The 22,895-nt window shown below is 38.4% G+C and overlaps 1 protein-coding gene across 1 annotated transcript in view; it reads right to left on the bottom strand.

The window, feature by feature from the left end:
• Positions 1-22,895, bottom strand: part of SPATA16 (spermatogenesis associated 16) — a 260,839-nt gene that overhangs the window by 188,072 nt on the left and 49,872 nt on the right. Inside the window, exon 2 of the mRNA XM_005889923.2 lies at positions 21,307-21,452. Coding sequence (XP_005889985.1) covers positions 21,307-21,452 — 146 coding nt within the window. The remainder of the gene's footprint in view (positions 1-21,306; positions 21,453-22,895) is intronic.

Here is a 22,895-nt window from a genome sequence, read left to right as displayed (position 1 = left end):
GTTGTAACATAGTTTGAAGTCAGGAAGTGTGATGCCTTCAGTTCTTCTTTTTTTCTCAAGATTGCTTTGGCTATTCAGGTTTTTTTGTGGTTCCATATGAATTTTGACTCTCTTCTATTTCTTTGGAAAATGTCACTGAAATTTCCAAAGTGATTGCTCTAAATCTGTAGATTTCTTTGGGTAGCATGGAATTTTAACAATATTTATTACTCCCATCCATGAATATAGGATATCTTTCTGTTTGTGTCTTCCATCTTTCATCAGTGTCATATAGTTTTCAGTGTATAGGTATTTTATCTCCTTAGTTAAATTTATTCCCAAGTATTATTGGTTTTGATGCTATTGTAAATAAGACTTTTTTTTTTTAACAAAGTAGGCCCAAACCAAGGACTGCTTCAGGGTACACAACCAGAACTGAGATCTGCAGTCATGGTTCTGAAGACATGGATTGTCATGTCTCCCACCAGATCCCTGGGTAGGTAGGATTGTTCCCTGACTGCAGTGGGGAGGGACTGGAGCTGTATCACAGAAACATTTCAGGATTTCTGGGGGTGCAAATGAGACTGTTTCCAGTCAGCTCCCAGGGCTGGTAGGACTGCTTATGGTTAGTGACTGGAAGGGGATGGAATCAAATCATGAGTTACTTCAGTGCCCATAGCCAAGACCAAGGTCTGTGGGCCTATTACTGAGGCACAGGCAGGCATGACTTCTGTGTCACTTGGCATATTGTGCCAGTGGCAAAACCAAGGTCAAATGGGGCTTCAGGCAAGTCCACAGGGGTCAGAACTGTTTCTGAGTCTAGTTAAGACCACTGTAGGGACATCAGCCCCTTGGTTTGGGCCTGCTTTATTAAAATAGACTTCTTTGGTCTTGGGCCCTTCCTTGAGTTTTCATAGTCTCCTACCTGTAAAGGCAATGTAGTCTGTGAACGCTGCCAAATAACTGTTGCCAGGGGATGATACAAGCTGGGAACCTTCTGTTCTGCTGTATTGCTGATGTCACTTCTGGCCAAAATTTAAACATTCAGTAATGGCAAAGAGGAATATGTTGTATTTAAGATATCTCATTTCATGAGATCTGCAAGAACTTTTCAACATTTCTGTTACTTCTGCTATAAACCAGTATATTCTAAAACTCATTAATATCTGTAATGCTTTAAGCTCATATCACCTCTGAGCGTTTTAACTATCCTCAAAGTTATAAATAATAATATCCCCAAAGATGTATTAGAGAAGGCAATGGCACCCCATTCCTGTACTCTTGCCTGGAAAATCCCATGGACGGAGGGGCCTGGTAGGCTGAAGTCCATGGGGTCGCAAAGAGTAGGATATGACTGAGTGACTTCCCTTTCACTTTTCACTTTCATGCATTGGAGAAGGAAATGGCAACCCACTCCAGTGTTCTTGCCTGCAGAATCCCAGGGATGGGGGAGCCTTGTGGGCTGCCGTCTATGGGGTTGCACAGAGTTGGACATGACTGAAGTGACTTAGCAAAGATGTATTCTCATAGAAGTTTCCAAATTATCTACTTTACTGAGTATTTGTTAGATTCAAAAATGGTATTCTATTTTATTATTGAAGTATAGTTGATTTACAATGTTGTATTCATTTCTGCTGTACAGTAAAGTGACTCATAGACACATATATACATCCTTTTTTATATTCTTTCCTATTATGGTTTATCTCAGGATATTGAATATAGTTCTCTTGCTGTACAGTCAGACCTTGTTGTTAATCTGTTCTATATGTAATAGTTTCATCTACTAACCTCAAACTCCGAGTCCATCCCTCTCCCACTCTCCCCACCCTCCACTGGCAACACAAGTCTCTTCTCTGTGTCTGTGAGTCTGTTTCTGTTTTGTAGATAGGCTGATTTGTGCCATACTTTATATTCCATGTGTGTCATATGGTGTTTGACTTTCTCTTTCGGACTGAATTCACTTAGTATGATATCTCTAGGTCCATCCATGTTGCTGCAAATGGCATTATTTCATTGTTTTTATGGCTGAGTAGTATTCCATTGTATATGTGTACCACATCTTTATCCATTCAGCCATTCCGTGTCTTAGCTATTGTGAATAGTGCTGAGTGAATGTATCTTTTTGAATTATAGTTTGTCTGGATTACATGCCCAGGAGTGAAATTGCTGGATCATATGGTATTTTATTTTTAGATTTCTGCAGAATTTCCATACTATTTTTCATAGTGACCATACCAACTTACATACACACCAGCAGTGTAGGAGGGTTCCTTTCTTTCCACACCCTCTCCAACATTTGTTATTAGACTTTTTATTTTTTTTTAATTTAAATGTATTTATTTTAATTGGAGGCTAATTACTTTACAATATTGTATTGATTTTGCCATACAAGCTGGCTATTCTGACAGGTGTGAGACGGTGTCTCTTTGTAATTTTGATTTGCATCTCTCTAATAATTAGCATCTTTTCATGTCAAAAAGGGTATTTTAAAAATAATAATTTCCTCGGGGGACACTCTCCATCCCCCTTCTGATGTCTATGTTAGAAGCTTTCTCTGTCCCTTTTTCACTTTAATAAAACTCTGTTATACAAAAGTTCTTGAGTGATCAAGCCTGGTCCCGGGTCCCGAAGTTAAATCTTCTTCTTCGGAGATCACGAATCCAACACCGTTCACTGTAAGCTATCATCTTGGGGGCTCGTCCAGGATCTTCAGGACAAGGTAAGAATGCTCAGAGCTCTAGCCTCTGTGCTTTCTCAGTATGCATGTTTTCTGCTTTACTTTACTAACTCTACGGTGTGCTTGTGTAAATGAATGACATGCCCTGCGTGAAGCAAGTGATGAGCCCTGCTCTGCAGTTTGGCAGTGCCACCTAATGACTGAAGGCAGCCCCCAAAAGGGGAGCCTTGTTGGGGGTTTATACTGACCTGCCAATGCCAAGAGACACACAAGGTCCCTGCTAGAGGAGCAGCCAGAAATGGGCAAAGCGTGTGGACTGAACTTTTCTTTCTTGGTTACTTGTTCCTGTTCTCTTTGACCATTCCATGATTGTGTGGGGAATTAGAACTACTAACATAATCTGTCGGGTCATAGACTTTCAAGGGACTTGTGATCCATGCTGTTATTGTGTACTTTTGCTTAGACCCCATGTATGGAAGTGCTTAGCCTTGCTAGACTAGGCGAGCCTTGCTAGAAACTTACTAGCAGCATGTATGGAGCAAGGTGGAAATCTAGCTCCAGCAGCATGTTTTGAATTGAGGAAGAGCTCTAGCTCCAGGAATGTCTCTCAGGCTAGAGGTCACTCTCTTGGCTGCCTGCCTCAGGGGCCAGCTCCCTGAAAGTGAGTCTTTGTCACAGCTGTGTCTCCTATCTCTGTGGATAAAAGCACTACTGGTGAGCACGAGGTTTCTGAGGACATGAATCAGGAATTGCAGGATCTGTTCAGATTGGAAATGTAACAGGCTTCTTCTTTTGGTAGTGCTAGCTCTTAGCAGACCAGAGAAGGCTCTCTGATGTCCTTTGTCTCAATTCCCTAGATATATTCCTTTTGTGGAATCTGTGGAAATGAACTGGAAGAATTGGTCCTAGTAGCTGGAGGACAAAAATCACTTTTTCCTTGCTGGCCAACCCTCCACCACCTCTTTTGCCATCACATATACTGGTGTGGTGACACTCAGAAGGGACCTCTTGATTGTTGTTCATCCCTTTATGACTCACCATTTCTACTGCAGTCAGGACTGTACTCAGGAATGTGCACAGGCACAAGTAATACGGATGCTTACCCTAGTAGTACTAGCTTGGGAAACATTCCGAAAAGCTACTCTGCTTCGCCTTGAGTGGCATCAAAGAAAAGGGAAAATCAAAGAAAGGTCTCTGTGGTATGGAACTAAGTCAGTTTGGGATGTCATCAGGTCTACTTCTGGTGCATCTCCACCCCACCTCGGTGGTAGAACCGGGAGGGACGAGTAAGACACCTGCATCAGTAAGGGACAGACTAAGTCCAACCAGGGAAGGAAAGCTTCAGTGAAGAGTCTGTCTACACACCCATCTAGAGCAGGGAAGGACAATTCTGGTGGGAAAAAGCCACGGCTGTGGATGCCTCTTTTTTCTGTCTTACAGATGGGAGCTAGCAGTTCCAGAACCACTTCTTTAAAATGTATTTAAAAGAACTGGGACAAGTTTGATCCCGAGAGTTTAAAAAAGACACTCCTGATCTTCTTCTGTGATACTGAATGGCCACAGTATCCTATAGAAGTCGGGGAACTCTAACCTGTTGAAGGATCTCAATTATTACTGTTTTACAACTAGACCAGTTCTGTAGAAAACAAGAGAAATGGGTAGAAGTGACTTATGTGTTGCTCTTTATCTCTCTGTGAGACATGCCAGACTTATGTCCTATGGGTGCAGATTTGGGTGTGAAACCTTCAGCTGCCTCCTGTTCTCTTACTTTGTCCCTGTATCTGGGGCTCCCAACCGAACAGGCTGAGAATTGGGGCATCCTCCCAGAAGGGTTTACCTCAGTCTTGGTAGAATTCAAACAGTACAACTGCAGTCGAGACTATCGAGAAGATCCAAAAAGTACATAGAAGGTTTACGGGACTAACTTTACTTTATGGAACTTACTTGGAGAGATATAATGTATGTCTTGGGATAGACGCTGACTCCTAACTCGAAAACTTGAGTTTTGGGGGAAGCTACTAGCTTTGGAGACGAATGGCTTGAACATGAGACAAGGGGAAAGAGGCAATGTGAAATAGCCCTCCTTCCTACTAGGAGCCAAGTGGTTCCAATAACAGAGCCACTTTGTCAGATGTATTCCTGGATTCAAGTGAGCACACACGCTGAGACTTTAGACTATGCTAAGTTGTTTGACACAGAACAAGGAGAGAAGGAAACTCCTGGTAAATTCCTAGATAGATATGGGAGGCTCTCTGCAAGTTTACTGATGTTGATCTTGAAAGTGCAGGAGGAATGGTCTTAAAAGATAGATTTCTCACTCAGTTGGCTCCAGATATCTGCTGTAAGTTACGAAAATAGGCATTTGGATCAAATCAGTCTTTAGAAAAACTGTTACAGCTGGCTCAGACAGTATATTATGGTAGAGAATATAAGGAGGAAAATAAGAGGCAAAAAAGAACCAGGCAAAAGACTGAAGCCTCAACAATGGCTATTAGATCTGCTCTGAAATAGCCTGAGAAGAATGCCCAGAGGAACCCAGGTGAAAGGGATGGGCTTGCTATTACTGTGGAAAGGAGGGGCATCTCAAGTGAAGTTGCTCTCAGGGATCTAAGCCACCCCTGGCTCCATGTCTGTCTGTAAAGGACCACACTGGAGAAGAGGCAGCCCTCTGAGGCATAGGCCCCAGGGGTCAGACTCAGGACAGTCAGGAGTGAAGGTTCCTGGGAGTCCCCACACAAGCTCCCATCCTAATAACACCTGAGGAACCCTGGATATTAATAACTGTGGGGGCCAATCAGTCGATTTTCTTTTGGGCACTGGGGCAACTTTCTCTGTGCTCACTGAAGCCCCTGGTCCACTTTCCTCCTGATTCACTACTGTAATGGGAATGTCAGGATGAGCCAATCGCTATTATTTCAGTCATCCTTTAAGCTTCAGCTGGGATTCTGTGCTGTTTTCTCACGAGTTTCTGAATGTGCTGGAGTCTGCCTCACCCCTTCCTCACCCCTACTGAGGAAGCTCTAGGCCTCTGTTTTCATGAATGTGGAGCCTGTTCTTTCTCACCCAATAATTGAACAAAATGTAAATCCTAGAGGGTGCGCTGATAGAAAAACTGTGAGTTGAGCACAAAATGCTGTTCCTGTTGTTATCAAGCTCAAACCCCTCACCTATTTTCACATTAAAAGCAGTATTGATTAAAGCCTGAAGTGTTCAGTTCAGTTCAGTTCAGTCACTTAGTTGTGTCCAACTCTTCGTGACCCCATGAAGTGCAGCACACCAGGCCTCCCTGTCCATCACCAACTCCCAGAGTTCACTCAGACTCACGTCCATCAAGTGGGTGATGCCATCCAGCCATCTCATCCTCTGTCTTCCCCTTCTCCTGCCCCCAATCCCTCCCAGCATCAGAGTCTTTTCCAATGAGTCAACTCTTCGCATGAGGTGGCAAAGTACTGGAGTTTCAGCTTCAGCACCATTCCCTCCAATGAAATCCCAGGGCTGATCTCCTTCAGAATGGACTGGTTGGATCTCCTTGCAGTCCAAGGGACTCTCAAGAGTCTTCTCCAACATCACAGTTCAAAAGCATCAATTCTTCGGCACTCAGCCTTCTTCACAGTCCAACTCTCACATCCAAACATGACCACAGGAAAAACCATAGCCTTGACTAGATGCACCTTTGTTGGCAAAGTAATGTCTCTGCTTTTGAATATGCTATCTAGGTTGGTCATAACTTTCCTTCCAAGGAGTAAGCGTCTTTTAATTTCACGGTTGCAGTCACCATCTGCAATGATTTTGGAGCCCAAAAAAATAAAGTCTGACACTCTTTTCACTGTTTCCCCATCTATTTCCCATGAAGTGATGGGACCAGATGCCATGATCTTCATTTTCTGAATGTTTAAGCCAGCTTTTTCACTCTCCACTTTCACTTTCATCAAGAGGCTTTTGAGTTCCTCCTCACTTTCTGCCATAAGGGTGGTGTCATCTGCATATCTGAGGTTATTGATGTTTCTCCTGGCAATCTTGATTCCAGCTTGTGTTTCTTCCAGTCCAGCGTTTCTCATGATGTACTCTGCATATAAGTTAAATAAACAGGGTGACAATATACAGCCTTGACGTACTCCTTTTCCTATTTGGAAACAGTCTGTTCCATGCCCAGTTCTAACTGTTGCTTCCTGACCTGCATATAGGTTTCTCAAGAGGCAGGTCAGGTGGTCTGGTATTCCCATCTCTTTAAGAATTTTCCACAGTATACTGTAATCCACACAGTTAAAGGCTTTGACATAGTTAATAAAGCAGAAATAGATGTTTTTCTGGAACTCTCTTGCTTTATCGATGATCCAGCAGATGTTGGCAATTTGATCTCTTATTTCTCTGCCTTTTCTAAAACCAGCTTGAACATCAGGAAGTTCACAGTTCACGTATTGCTGAAGCCTGGCTTGGAGAATTTTGAGCATTACTTTACTAGTGTGTGAGATGAGTGCAATTGTGCAGTAGTTTGAGCATTCTTTGGCATTGCCTTTCTTTGGGATTGGAATGAAAACTGACTTTTTCCAGTCCTGTGGCCACTGCTGAGTTTTCCCAATTTGCTGGCATATTGAGTGCAGCACTTTCTCGGCATCATCTTTCAGGATTTGAAATAGCTCCACTGGAATTCCATCACCTCCACTAGCTTTGTTTGTAGTGATGCTTTCTAAGGCCCACTTGACTTCACATTCCAGGATGTCTGGCTCTAGGTCAGTGATCATACCGTCGTGATTATCTGGGTCGTGAAGATCTTTTTTGTACAGTTCTGTGTATTCTTGCCACCTCTTCTTAATATCTTCTGCTTCTGTTAGGTCCATACCATTTCTGTCCTTGATGGAGCCCATCTTTGCATGAAATGTCCTCTTGGTATCTCTAATTTTCTTGAAGAGATCTCTAGTCTTTCCCATTCTGTTGTTTTCCTCTATTTCTTTGCATTGATCACAGATAAGAAAGAGGAAGGCTTTCTTATCTCTTCTTGCTATTCTTTGGAACTCTGCATTCAGATGCTTTTATCTTTCCTTTTCTCCTTTGCTTTTTGCTTCTCTTCTTTTCACAGCTATTTGTAAGGCCTCCCCAGACAGCCGTTTCGCTTTTTTGCATTTCTTTTCCATGGGGATGGTCTTGATCCCTGTCTCCTGTACAATGTCACGAACCTCATTTCATAGTTCATGAGGCACTCTATCTATCAGATCTAGGCCCTTAAATCTATTTCTCACTCTACTGTAGAGTCATAAGGGATTTGATTTAGGTCATACCTGAATCGTCTAGTGGTTTTCCCTACTTTCTTCAATTTAAGTCTGAATTTGGTAATAAGGAGTTCATGATCTGAGCCACAGTCAACTCCTGGTCTTTTTTTTTGTTGACTGTATAGAGCTTCTCCATCTTTGGCTGCAAAGAATATAATCAATCTGATTTCAGTGTTGACCATCTGGTGACGTCCATATGTAGAGTCTTCTCTTGTGTTGTTGGAAGAGGGTATTTGCTATGACCAGTGCATTTTCTTGGCAAAACTCTATTAATCTTTGCCCTGCTTCATTCCGTATTCCAAGGCCAAATTTGCCTGTTGCTCCAGGTGTTTCTTGACTTCCTACTTTTGCATTCCAGTCCCCTATAATGAAAAGGACATCTTTTTTGGGTGTAAGTTCTAAAAGGTCTTGTAGGTCTTCATAGAACCCTTCAACTTCAGCTTCTTCAGCGTTACTGGTTGGGGCGTAGGTGTTAAGGAAGGGTTAAAACCCATCATTGAAAATTTAAAGGAGCAGGGGCTATTAATTCCCTGTAATAGTCCATGCAACACTCCTATTTTGGGTGTAAAAAAGTCAAATGATAAATGGAGACTAGTTCAAGATTTATGAAAATAAATGAGGCTATGGTTCCTTTTACTCATATGCCAAAAACAAATGGATTTTCTTGCTTACAGGTCTGGGTAGACACTTTTACTGGATGGATTGAAGCCTTTCCCTGCCATAGTGAACAGGCTAAGGAAGTTATAAAAATTTTAATCCATGAAATTATTCCCAGGTTTGGGCTGCCGCGGAGGCTCCAGAGTGACAATGGCTCCACCTTTAAAGCTGCTGTAACTCAAGGGGTGTCGAAAGCTCTAGGAATAGAATATCACACTGTTCCTGGAGACTCCAATCTTTGGAAAAGCTAGAAAAAAGCTAATGACATTATTAACCCTGTATATGAGACAGCAAAAGAGACACTGATGTGTAGAACAGTCTTTTGGACTCTGTGGGAGAGGAAGAGGGTGGGATGATTTGGGAGAATGGCATTGAAACATGTATAATATCATATATGAAACAAGTCGCCAGTCCAGGTTCGATGCACGATACTGGATGCTTGGGGCTGGTGCACTGGGACGACCCAGAGGGATGGTATCAGGAGAGAGGAGGGTTCAGGATGGGGAACACATGTATACCTGTGGCGGATTCATTTCAATATTTGGCAAAACCAATACAATATTGTAAAGTTTAAAAATAAAATAAAAGAGACATCTGCATAAGCTAACTCAGGAGACACAAGACACTTGGTTTAAAGTCTTACCCGTAGCTTTAATAAGGGTTCAAACTGCCCCTAAGAAGAAGGGACTGTCTCTATGACAGACTGTTTTTGTGCACAGATATTATCATAGATCCTGAAGCCTTAAAATTAACTATGTGACTCAGCTTTTAGCTTTTCAACAGACATTACTGGGAGATTAACTCCTGACCCAGCCTTTGAGTCAAACAAGCTGCTCTTTGAGCCAGGAACCAAGATGGACCTAAGAATCTAGGTGGGCTTGCTTCTGCTGACTCGTAAAGTCCTGAGTCTGCCTCAAGACAGCGCATTTCTGTCCTGGACTCATTCCTACGCTGCATTCCACAATTGGTTTAATTTCTGGGTCTGCAGAGCACTCCCCTCATCAACTGAAGACTTCCCACAGTGGGTTTCTCCACTTCAAGGAAAGGACTTTCTTCAACTCTGAGAATACCTTCACCAACAACAATCATATGTGACACTTCTTCTTGATCTGATGACATCTAACAATCCTAAGATGGACTGATGTAACTATGGACATAATGTAACTTTTAATTTTTATATTTTAACTTTGTATAATGACTATTTTGCTGAACATAATAAGGTAAATGGGTCTAGATCTGGTGGTTTTCTACCTGATGTTTATCAAATATGGGATGAGGTCATATGGCTAACTCTTAAAAAGAGACACCTGGTATCTAATGTTCCCATATACTGGGAACAAATAGAGCCATCCCCAGAAGTTAGCTGACAACAGAATTATAATGATTGGAAACAACTGGGATTTTTGCCTCGAGAAATATACAATACAATCATGCCTGTGTTTTCCAATCCCAGTTTATGTCCTCCTTTTGCTTGGCCAGGGGCTGATTGGGACTGGATCCCTTAGTCACACTGGTTTGCTCCAAATGGGACCTACTGTGTATGTGACTCTTACCTATGGGTGTGGCTTCCTCCTGGATAGGAAGATGCACCCTAGGTCTAACTTTTACTCATGGCTTCATACTTTCAGAACTTCCAGAGAAGCCTACTAATCTGCCACACTTGAAACTCGCTGGGCAAGATCTGTATTTCACTGGTATAATTATCTGGCTACAATATTCGTTCCCTCTCTGGGTTATGCTACGAGTTGATGCTCTGATTAATTTTCAGCTCTTAATGCTGAACAAATACAAATTAGGTGGTTTTACAAAACAGATTGCAGAGTTGGACACGACTGAGCGACTTCACACTCACACACACACACAATATTAGATATTCTAACTGCTGCACAAGGAGGAACTTCTGCCATTATCCATACCTAATATGAGTACTAATTTTACTCATGTTACTAAACACATGAACAAGATGATTCAGGCTATGGATTCTCCGGAAGTCTCAGTCACCTCACTTTGGGTAATGTTAACTAGCTGCCCATGGTGGAAAACTATCTTAATCATAATAATTATGATTGTTCTGTTTTTACCATTTGCTCCCTGCATCTGTAACTGTGTAACTGCATTTGTTTCTAACCATCTGAAAGCTTTTAAGTTACAAATGATTGTCCAGGCTCCTACAAGTGCCACGGCCTCCTCCAACTATTACTTGGGGCCCCAGGATCAGAGGCCCTCCATATGAGGGTTAGGAGAATATGTTGCCTCAAAAATTTAGGGATTGTGCCCCATCATAGCAGGAAGAGGTTATGGAATGAAAATGATGCCCCTTTCCTTTGGCAACATAATTCTCCTAAAAGAAAAGGGTGAATGAAAGAGTCAATTCCTAGGCAGGTTGATAAATCTGGGGTCTCTGAGGAGGAGAAAGGGGTCTGGGGCTCTTGAAGTGGAGATAGGAGTCTGGGGATCTCAAGGAGGAGGAAAGGACAAACTTTTTTTTTTTTCCCTCTACATTCCTTAGTCACATAAAAGGGATTTTTTCTTTAAGCCCAGAACTGAAATCACACAACAAACAACTCGGTTTAAACTCTGTACCAGGCAGTATATAACAACAATGATTCCTGCTTGAGGACAGTTTCTCCTTCCTGAAAACCTTCTGGCTAATCCTGTTATCTTAAAATGTAAATTATGGGAGTGGGTCTGGTAAGATCTTTACAACCTTGAGATATTCTTTTGATTTATTGTAATAACTCATGTCAATGGACATGAGTTTGAGTAAACTCTGGGAGTTGGTGATGGACAGAGAGGCCTGGCATACTGCAGTCCATGGGGTCGCAGAGTCAGACACGACTGAGCAACTGAACTGAACTGAACTGAATAACTAATTTAAAAAGTGTATAACTCCCTTACTAACACTAGCGAGGGGGGCACTCTCCGTCCCCCTTCTGATGTCTATGTCAGAAGTCTCTGTCCCTTTTCACTTTAATAAAACTCTGCTACACACACACACACACACAGTCTCCTCTATGCATATATAGAGTTTATTACTATTACCATTGAAAATAATCTGCATTTGTTATTGGTGGTGGGATTGACACAAAATACATATCTGACATTTTAAGATTTAGGAATGACTTCAAAAATTATTTTACTTAGATTTAAAGATAAAAAAACCAAGGCAAAGAGAAGTTAAGTTAGTTGTGAAAGTCAAAGCTATAAGGGATAAAGCAGAAATTCAAATTGATTTCTTTGTTATTTTATAGTTTGAGTGATGTGTTCTTTAGAGGTGTACTGTTTAATTTCCAAGTATTTGGAGGGATTTTTCTAAATATCTTACTGTTAATGATTTCTAATTTAATTTCATTATAGTAAGAAAACAAACTCTGTCAGATTTCAAATATTCAAAATTTTACAGAGCCTTATTTTTATTTTTGGTAATAATATCTTTTCCTGAGATCTACTTTGTCTGATATTAACATAGCTAAGCCTGACATAAAGAGAGGGTTATATATTTACTGTATGTCATATCATCTTTCTTTCATTTTCAAACTATGTCTTCTTATAGATAGCACACAGTTGAATCTTCTAATTTAATCTAGACTGACAATATCTGCCTTTGATCAATGCAAAGAAATAGAGGAAGACAATAGAATGGGAAAGACTAGAGATCTCTTCAAGAAAATTAAAGATACCAAGGGAACATTTCATGCAAAGATGGGCTCAATAAAGGACAGAAATGGTATGGGTCTAACAGAAGCAGAAGATATTAAGAAGAGGTGGCAAGAATACACAGAAGAACTATACCAAAAAGATCTTCACGACCCAGATAATCATGATGGTGTGATCACTCACCTAGAGCCAGGCATCTTGGAATGCGAAGTCAAGTGGGCCTTAGGAAGCATCACTATAAACAAAGCATGTGGAGGTGATGGAATTCCAGTTGAGCTATTTCAAATCCTGAAAGATGATGCTGTGAAAGTGCTGCACTCAATATGTCAGCAAATTTGGAAAACTCAGCAGTGGCCACAGGACTGGAAAAGGTCAGTTTTCATTCCAATCCCAAAGAGAGGCAATGCCAAAGAATGTTCAAACTACCACACAATTGCACTCATCTCACACGCTAGTAAAGTAATGCTCAAAATTCTCCAAGCCAGGCTTCAGCAAGGTTCATGTGAACTGTGAACTTCCAGATGTTCAAGCTGGTTTTAGAAAAGGCAGAGGAACCAGAGATCAAATTGCCAACATCCATTAGATCATTGAAAAAGTGGGAGAGTTCCAAAAAAACATCTATTTCTGCTTTATTGACTATGCAAAAACATTTGACTGTGTGCATCACCACAAACTGTGTAAAATTCTTACAGAGATGGGAATACAAGACCACCTGACCTGCCTCCTGAGAAATCTGTATGCAGGTCAAGAAGCAACAGTTAGAACTGGCCATGGAACAACACACTGGTTCCAAATTGGGAAAGGAGTACATCAAGGCTGTATATTGTCACCCTGCTTATTTAACTTATGTGCAGAGTACATCATGATAAAATGCTGGACTGGATGAAATACAAGATTGCCAGGAGAAATATCAATAACCTCAGATATGCAGATGACACCAACCTTATGGCAGAAAGTGAAGAAGAACTAAAGACCCTCTTGATGAAAGTGAAAGAGGAGAGTGAAAAAGTTGGTTTAAAAATCAACATTCAGAAAACTAAGTCATGGCATCTGGTTCCATCTCTTCATGGCAAATAGATGGGGAAACAGTGGAAAACAGTGACAGATTTTATTTTTGGGGGGTCCAAAGTTACTGCAGATGGTGACTGCAGCCATGAAATTAAAAGACGGTTGCTCCTTGGAAGAAAAGTTATGACCAATCTGGACAGCATATTAAAAAGCAGAGACATTACTTTGTCAACAAAGGTCCGTCTAGTCAAAGCTATGGTTTTGGTGGTAGTCATGTATGGATGTGAAAGTTGGATTATAAAGAAATCTGAGTGCCAAAGAATCAATACTTTTAAACTGTGGTGTTGGAGAAGAGTCTTCAGAGTCTCCTGGACTGCAAGGAGATCCAACCATTCCATCCTAAAGGAAATCAATCCTGAATATTCATTGGATGCTGAAGCTGAAACTCCAATACTTTGGTCACCTGATGCAAAGAACTGACTCATTTGAAAAGATCCTGATGCTGGGAAAGACTGAAGGCACAAGAAGGGGAAAACAGAGGATGAGATGGTTGGATGGCATCACTGACTCAAAGTACATGAGTTTGAGTAAACTCCAGGAGTTGGTGATGGACAGAGAGGCCTGGAGTGCTGCAGTATATGGGGTCACAAAGAACCAGACATGACTGAGTGACTGAACTGAACTGAATTGAGCTGAATTGGAATGTTTGGTCAATTGGTTTAATATGTTTAATGTAATTACTAATGATTTGGTTTAACTTTAGAGTATTGATGTTATCTTCTATTGTTTAATTCATTATTTGTTTTTCTTTTCCTCTTTTCTTGACTTATTTTCAATTCATTAAATATTGTTTAGTATATAATCTTAGTTCATTATTGGTTTCCTAGCTATACTTTTAATATTTTTAATGATACTCTAGGGATTATAACATGCATTTTTAACTTAACCCAAGCGTCTTAAGAGTTAATACTGTTGTTAACTCTTATAAAAAGTTACTATTATTACCTCATGTAAAAAAAGAAACAAAAACAAAATACTTTAGTACTTAAATTCCATTTGTGCCTCCTCCCATAGGTTTTTGTGATATTATAGTCAAATATCTCACATCAAAATATGTAATCTTACTATTTATTAATTTTACTCTAGATAATATAATAAAATGCTGTTTTCTCCCTTAAATAGTCATTCATGTTTAAATAAATTTTGAGAAGAAAAATATTAAGTTTACTCATTTATTTATACTTCCTGGTGCTTTCATTCCCTTTTGTAGATCTAAATTTAAATCTACTGTCATTTATTTCAGCTTATGCCTTACCATTTTTCAAAGTGAAGATCTGCTCCATTAATTTTTAAACTTTTATATAAAAATGTTCTTATCTCACTCTCATTTTGAAGAATTTTTTTTGTTGAATTCTGATTTGACATCATTTTTCTTTCAGCACTTTAAGCTTCCTCTTTTATTGTATTTTGGCCTCCATATTTCTGATTAAATGTTACCTGTTATTTGTATCATTGTCCTTTGTGAATAATGTGTTGTTATCCTTTGTCTGCCTTTAATATTTTCTCTCCATCTTGGGTTTTCAAAACGCTGATGTTCCTAGATATGGTTCTGTTTATATTTATTTTAGTTGGGGCTAAATGTGTCTTACTCTTTTTTAAACCAAATTTGGAAAAATTCCAATAACTACTTTTTAATGCCCTTTCCTCTCTCTTTTCTCTTTGAAACAGTTACACGTAGCTCAGTTCAGTTCAGTTCATTTCAGTCGCTCAGTTGTGTCTGACTCTTTTACTACCCCACGGCCTGCAGCACGCCAGGCTTCCCTGTCTGTCACCAACTCCTATAGCTTCCAGAAATTCATGTCCATTGAGTCAGTGATGCCATCCAACCATCTCATCCTCTGTCATACCCTTCTCCTCCTGCCTTCAATATTTGCCAGTATCAGGGTCTTTTCCAGTGAGTCAGTTCTTCACATCAGGTGATCAAAGTATTGGAGTTTCAGCTTCAGCATCAATCCTTCCAATGAATATTCAGGACTGATTTCCTTTAGGATGGACTGGTTGGATCTCCTTGCAGTCAGGAGACTCTCAAGACTCTTCTCCAACACCACAGTTCAAAATTCTTTGGCTCTCAGCTTTATAGTCCAACTCTCACATCCATACATGACTACTGGAAAAACCATGTAGGTAGATGACTTGTTACTGTGTTTGAGAATAAGTCACTGAAGCGTTAGTTAATTTTTTAAAATATCTTAAATGATACTGTGTGTTCATATTGGGTAATTGCTATTGATTTGTCTTCAAGTTCACTAAACCTTTCTTTAGTACTAAATCTTCAATCTGATGTTAAAGTCAATCTGCATATTTTTATTTTAGATATTAATAGTTCATTAATCCATGGTAAAATCTCCATTTGTTTCTTTTCTATAGTTTCTATTTTTGTGTGTGTTGAGATTCTCAATTCTTCACTTATTATGGCCATCTTTGCCTCAAGATCCTTGAACCTATTTTTTACAGCTTCTTTAAAATCTTTTTCTACCAATTTGGAGAAGGCAATGGCAACCCACTCCAGTACTCTTGCCTGGAAAATCCCATGGATGGAGGAGCCTGATAGGCTGCAGTCCATGGGGTTGCTAAGAGTCGGCATGACTGAGCAGCTTCACTTGACTTTTCACTTTCATGCATTGGAGAAGGAAATGGCAACCCACTCCAGTATTCTTGCCTGGAGAATCCCAGGGACGGCAGAGCCTGGTGGGCTGCCATCTATAGGGTCGCACAGAGTTGGACACGACTGAAGCGACTTAGCAGCTTAGCAGCTACCAGTTCCAACATGTGGGTCATCTTGGGGTCTGATTCTATGGACTATTTATTTTCTTAAATATGAATCTCATTTTCCTATTTCTTTGAATGTGTAGTAATTTTTAGTTTTATGCTAAACATTTTGGATAAAACCTTCTAAGGAATTGAGACTATGACATCATCACTGCAAACCTGTAGAATTTTTTTCTTATCAGGCAGTTAAATGGCAAATACTCTTGTTCTTGTCAGGTGTGGTTTTTCAGATAGGTCAATTTTGCCTTTGAGCTTAATTCTAAGGTATGATTCTTTCTGGAGGTCATGGTCCTAAGTCTTAAAGCATTGTCTTTCAGGAATTTTAGCTGAATGCCTGAGGTACTCAGTGAGCTCTCTTAACACTGGTTCTTCAGTATCTCCTATCATTGCAGGTCCTCTGGTATTTTCACTTATTACTTGGTCCTGCAGCAGGCAGTCTCTGCTACATGAAGTCTTACTTTTCATATTGGTCAAGAACCTGCAGCAAATCCTCATGCAGTCTTCCACCTGCAACCCCCTCACATATCTATTTCTCCTTCAGTCACCTGCTCTGTAAATTACAGGGTTTTTTAGAAGCCTGATATTCTAATATCTGATATTCTAAGATACTTTGTTTTCTTGGGCTCCAAAGTCACTACAGATGGTTACTGCAGCCATGAAAATAAAAGACACTTGCTCATTGGAAGAAAAGCTATGACTAACCTAGACAGCATACTAAAAACCAGAGACATCACTTTGCGAACAAAGGTCCATCTCATCAAAGCTATGGTTTTTCCAGTAGTCATGTATGGATGTGAAAGTTGGACTATAAAGAAACCTCAGCATGAAATTGATGCTTTTGAACTGTGGTGTTGGAGAAGACTCTTGAGAGTCCCTTGGACTGCAAGGAGATCCAACCAGTCAATCCTAAAGGAAATCAATCCTGAATATTCATTGGAAAGACTGATGCTGAAGCTGAAACTCCAATACTTTGGAGTTTTGCACTTGATGTGAAGAACTGACTCACTGGAAAAGACCCTGATGCAGGGAAAGATTGAAGGCAGGAGGAGAAGGGGACAACAGAGCATGAGATGGTTGGATGGCATCACCAACTCGATGGACATGAGTTGAGCAAGCTCCAGAAGTTGGTGACGGTCAGGGAAGCCTGGCGTGCTGCAGTCCATGGGGTTGAAAAGAGTCGAACAGGACCGAGTGACTGAACTGAACTGATATTCTAATTTCTGCTTCCTCAGCTCATTGAGATTGAAGTTTAATTCCCTGAGTTTGGTCAGGAAAACCATGGTAGCCACCGTGTATACTACCCTTCTCTCAAGGATCAAAGTCCTGCTGTGACCGTTTTCCAGTGCCTAAAAAGAATTGTTTCATATATTTTGCCTAGTTTTTTACTTATTTATAGCAGAAAGGCAGGTCCTTTTATACCAGTAACTCTGTCGTGGCTGGAATAAAGAATCCATAGGTTTCTGTTTAACTTTCACAAAACCTTGTGGGATGTAGTTTGTGAAGTAGGTACAGTTATTATAACCCAATTTTATGGAGAATTAAACTCAGATGAACTGGTGAGTAGGGGAATCACATTTAAAACCTGGGCAGTCAGATTCAGACTCCATGAATCTGATTTAATAAATGATGCTGCTTCTGCAATGTGAAATTATATTTACTATCTTTGTTGCATTTATCACACTCTTTTTTCTCATATTTATTGATACTTGTTTTTTAAACTTTGCTACCTCTTCTAATGTGTACAAAGAACACAATCCTGTTTACAACTGCTACCCCACTGCCTAGCACAGGCTCTTGGTTAGCATTCAATAAATATTTGTTGAATGAATGAACATAGATGAGAGAATTATAAAACAATTTTGAAAAGAGGCTTTTTTCTACATTTTGCTATTTTCGACTTCATCTTGTCTGCCACCTAGTGGCATCAAAATTCTACAGCATAGTATGGCTAAGGAAACTCAAATGGGGGCTCTGTATCAACCTAGAGGGGTGGGATGGGGAAAGAGATGGGAGGGAAGTTCAAAAGGGATGAGATATATGTATACCTATGGCTGATTTATATGAGGTATGACAGAAAACAATAAAATTCTGTAATTATCCTTCAATAAAAAAATAATTTTTTAAAAAGGCCAAAAAAAAAATTCTACAGCATAAACAATATCAGTCTAAAGATGGGAAATAGGCAAAAAAGGTGATATGTATTATTAGAATCTTTAGAATTATACACATCAACATATAATTATATGAGAAGAAAGAGTTATAGCAGGATTTCCATTCTTGATAAGACAGCAGTAATTAGAAATCAGTCTCAGGAATGATCAAGACACCACTGACAAACAATGACAGTAGTTTGATGAAGTGAGCACAGAGTTGATATGTTCGATTGGCGAGTGTAGGCATTACTTTGGTTTGAAGTTAAAAAAAAAATGACATCGAAATATGGTGCTTTGCATATGTTATTTAAAAAAGAAAAACTTGCTAATAGTTGTTTCTAAAGCCTTTGTTGTCTTCCCTGTGTCTCAGACGGTAAAAGAATCTGCCTGCAATGAAGGAGACCAGGGTTCAATCCCTGATGGAGAAGATCACCTGGAGAAGGGAATTGTAACCTGCTTTGGTATTCTTGCCTGGGAAATCCCATGGACAGAGGAACATGGCAAGCTACAGTCCTTGAGGTCACAAAGGGTTGGACATGACTGAATGACAAACACTTCCACTTTTTTTCAAAGCCTTTGTATTACTTATTAGCATATTTTAAATGGCAATACTCAGCTAATTAATTTCAAAATGTATCTTTGTTGACCCTAAAACCATACAGTTATGGTTCTTGTAGTCTTCTACATGACAAAACAATATGCACTTATTTTTATCAAAAGCAAAACTACATGATGGTTTTCAAGCTACTTTCTGTATTAACACATCTAAAGATATGCAGTAGGCCTCACAATTTACATAAAATTAAAGAAAGGATGCTTCAGGAATGCAAATAAATGCAAAAGGAATCTTTTAATTTTGATCCATGATTAGTATCAACCATCACAGTGTGGTAATAATACAAAAGAAAGATTCTACATTCAGTGTATAACTAATGGTTATAAGCTATTTATACACTGAATATCCTGATTATTTATTTTGAGAAATATATTTATGTTTCAGATTCTATTTTAAAAATCTGAGATCTTTAAAAACATTTTAATATTAGAATCATATGTACTGATTTCTGTAGTTCTGCAATATGACAAGCCTAGAAAAATGATTTATTTCACTTAGTGCATAATTAATTGTATGAATTCACTATTTAACCTCTATTGATTTCCATTTCTTAGTTAATGTTCAACTTAGAAGCAAAAATTATTTTACAATAGAATAAAAAGGATACAGAAGTTAATCCTAGCATAATAGGGAAGATCATTTTACTTTTCATCTTTATATTGTATACCCTCCCCTCAGTAATTTTCAAGGACTTGAAAGGGCACTCTTAGTTTTAAAACAAAAGTTTCAAAGTCTAAATAGTGAACCAATTGAAATTAATCCTTGCATCCTTAGGAACCATAGCATTTTATTGTTTCTTATAGTACTATTTTGATTAATGTTCATTAAGTTATTTTTATAAACTGAATTGAATTTTGGCATGATCATGCCATTTAAAATTTTTTTATGATTATAAAAATGATTTGAAAATCCATCAAACCATTCTAATATCCAGGAGACATTTTGATTAATATGTAGGCAATGTTAAAGGCACTTTATATGTGTAGTGAAAACCATGGACAAGGTGATAAATAATTACTTTCAGGTGCATCTCAATTCATTATTGTTTACATATGCCTGTAGCTTTTCTGGGCTATTCCCAATTTCAAATATTTTATTATGCTTACAAGTCACCTAAGTGGCTCAGAAATTCCAATATTTTAACATACTGAAGTATACATTACATTTCCAATATTGGCCCTTTCAAATGGAAATGAAATGAAATTCTTCCAATGTAACCATATGTCCTGATATTGGGTTTGGAAACTATGGTTGCATAAGGTGTTTCCAGAAAATATAGAGTCAAATTTTCTTTGGTATCAAAGAGAATCTGTGTTTAGGTTCTGCAGTTTATTTAAAGCAAAAAGTTTCTTTCCAGCAGGTTATCTTAGAAATTTCAAAGTGATTTTGTTGTCAGCAGGTCCTTGATGTCAAACTTAAGCCTATAAGTTTGAGGTCTCCATAGAGCTGTTAAGAACATCTGATGGAACTTCTCTATCATTGTGGATATAGAGTTATAAATGAGTTTTAGCACGTTGGCAGATCTCCTGCTCACATAATGAGTCTTAATACAATTGATGGTTATGTTTCTTACTGGTTATTAACAGGGAAGGCATTATGTTTTCATGTTATTAGTTTTGTTATTTGTGTCCAAAAGAAATCCAGGATGTATGAGCTCAGAGAATGAACAAGACTAAAGTTTTAGGTAAATTGCTCTAAATTAGGCAAGGAGGTATAGAGGCGTCATAATTCTAAGAAAAGAGCTATTTAAAAGATGTAACATAATCACTTTATCTTTGCGGTAGATTAAACTGAATACTGCCCATGATAAGATCAAGGCCTTTAGGGAACAAGACATAGGAGAGGACATTTTTATAGAAAAAGAGATAGGGCTGGGTAACCTTGAGGATTCTAGGAAACCAAAAGCTAACACAGAGTTCTGAAGAGGATAGAAATATATAAACGAAATCTTTAAGGACAATGATAAAAAGGTGATTCATACCTTTGGACAGCTGTCGCACTTGCCCCTTCATAACATCCTTTGAATCAGTTATGTTATCACCAAATAAGCCATAAACTTTGGTGTCTTTGCTCATGGTTCATAGCTGGAATTTCTTTCTACCATTCTTTGTATCTCAATCAGTTTTGGAAATCTTTCTCATCCTTCTCACCCCTTACTTAACTTTATTCGATCCCTCCTTTGTTCCTGTAGTCATTTGCTACTGCAGTTGCCTGCTTTTTATTTTGTCCGCTTTATGATAGTTAATTATGGGTTTATTTCTTTCCTTAGGTTTTGAGATGACCTTTGTGATCTCTATGACGAGGATAGGATGATTGTCTAGCTTAACGTAAATTAAGTAATAAAGAGATGGTTTAATTTTGTGATTACATTTCAATGGAATCTAAGTTAATCCTACAAGCTCACATTATACCCTCTGCTTGCATGGATAGTACTTACTTGCAGTTATTAACCCTTCATTTTACCTGTGCGCATGATTCAGGGCAAGGTCGGGTTTCCTCATTCGCAGATAGCATGCAACAAGCTTTGTCTCAATGAAACTTGCCACACTAGCTATATCTTCAGCAGATGCTTCAAATGGTTTTCCCAGAACTGCCCCTTTGCTGCAAAGCTTTAAAAGAAAAATAAATACAGTGCTTTAAATTTTCTAATCATCTTGACAAATAATTGATCTTTTAAATAAACAAAACATAATATATACACACAGTTTTCCAAACAAGTAAAATATTAACATTTTGATTGTAAATTAAATAACTTATTCCTGTTCACTATTAAGTGACTATAAGTAACACATTTTATTATAAAATGCTTCCTGTAAAATATTTTTAAAGTATGATATATTTTAAAGGGGTGTCATTAGCTAAGAATATCTATTTTAAAAATAAAGCACACAATAAGCAAAGATATTAACAGAAAATCAGGTATAAATCATATTAAATACCAGTGCTTTTATGAAAACCCAGCTAAGCAATAATGTAGCACACTATCAGGTTTGATTTAATATAATAAGGGTATCGGAAGTAAACTCCTAGGAGCCATTAACATGATTGGTGATTAATTTGAGTCTGAATCATATTCTCTAGGATGTTATTGAAAGAAAAGAAGTGAAAATTTATTAGAATTTATTGGCAGAGGCCACAGTATCTGAAAAACATGGCAGGAATGTGGAATTCTTAATAAAAATTCCAGGAAGTCAATGGTTTCTGAGCACCATAGATAAACTGCAGAGGAAGAAAATAATTAATTTTGGGGAGAGAACCCCAAACATTAAGAAGTATCAATAATATGACAAGGATAGATTGGTACTTTTTTCTCCCCCTTAGAGTTTTCTACTGTTCCGTAGAATCAAGGCTGGTGGGGGAGGACAGACTCCACCACCACTTAGTGACCTTAGTCAGAATATCTGCTTCTTTGCTATTTTTATATATTTGCTATTGCTATTTGCTATTTTTATCTCCTGTATGCTTTTCTCACCAGGGATAGTAATATTTGAGGATTAGTACCTATTTGTATATATCTCCGTGTAAGATTTCTTGTATTCTAAATCCTGTTTTTTAAAAAATGTTATTTAAACTAATTTTCTTTTATAGATTAAGTTGAGGTTGCCTTGCCATTTATGTTAACATTATTGTCTATTTTTTAAAGTGCAAATAGGTTGAGAATGGGTTTATTCTGTTCTAAAATGTGTTTCTCTTCTTAATTTTATCCAACAACTATAAGCTGAAGGAAAATCTAGATGTTTTACATCCTTTGTTTGAACTGGTAGTTACCTGGTACTACCTAGATATTCTGTCAACTATAATAATTCATATCATTTTAAAAAGTCTTTTCCAATTTGATGGGATACATTTTTTACTACATATATTCAGTCAATAATTATTTATTAATTGCTAGTAATCGTCAGACAAAAAATACTACCCTTACATTTTAATTTGGTCTAATTAAATTGGTTTTATTTAATAGGTCTTTTTAATAAATTTTGGCTATTTTTAATTCTGTGTAAATTCCTATTTTTGCATTCCTTGCCTATTTCCATTGATGTTTTAATCTTTTT

The sequence above is a fragment of the Bos mutus genome, chromosome 1 (assembly GCF_027580195.1).
Source record: "Bos mutus isolate GX-2022 chromosome 1, NWIPB_WYAK_1.1, whole genome shotgun sequence".
NCBI classification, from domain to species: Eukaryota; Metazoa; Chordata; class Mammalia; order Artiodactyla; family Bovidae; genus Bos; species Bos mutus.
The sequence above is the reverse complement of the archived record's forward strand: the minus strand, read 5'-3'. Positions and strand labels throughout refer to the sequence as shown.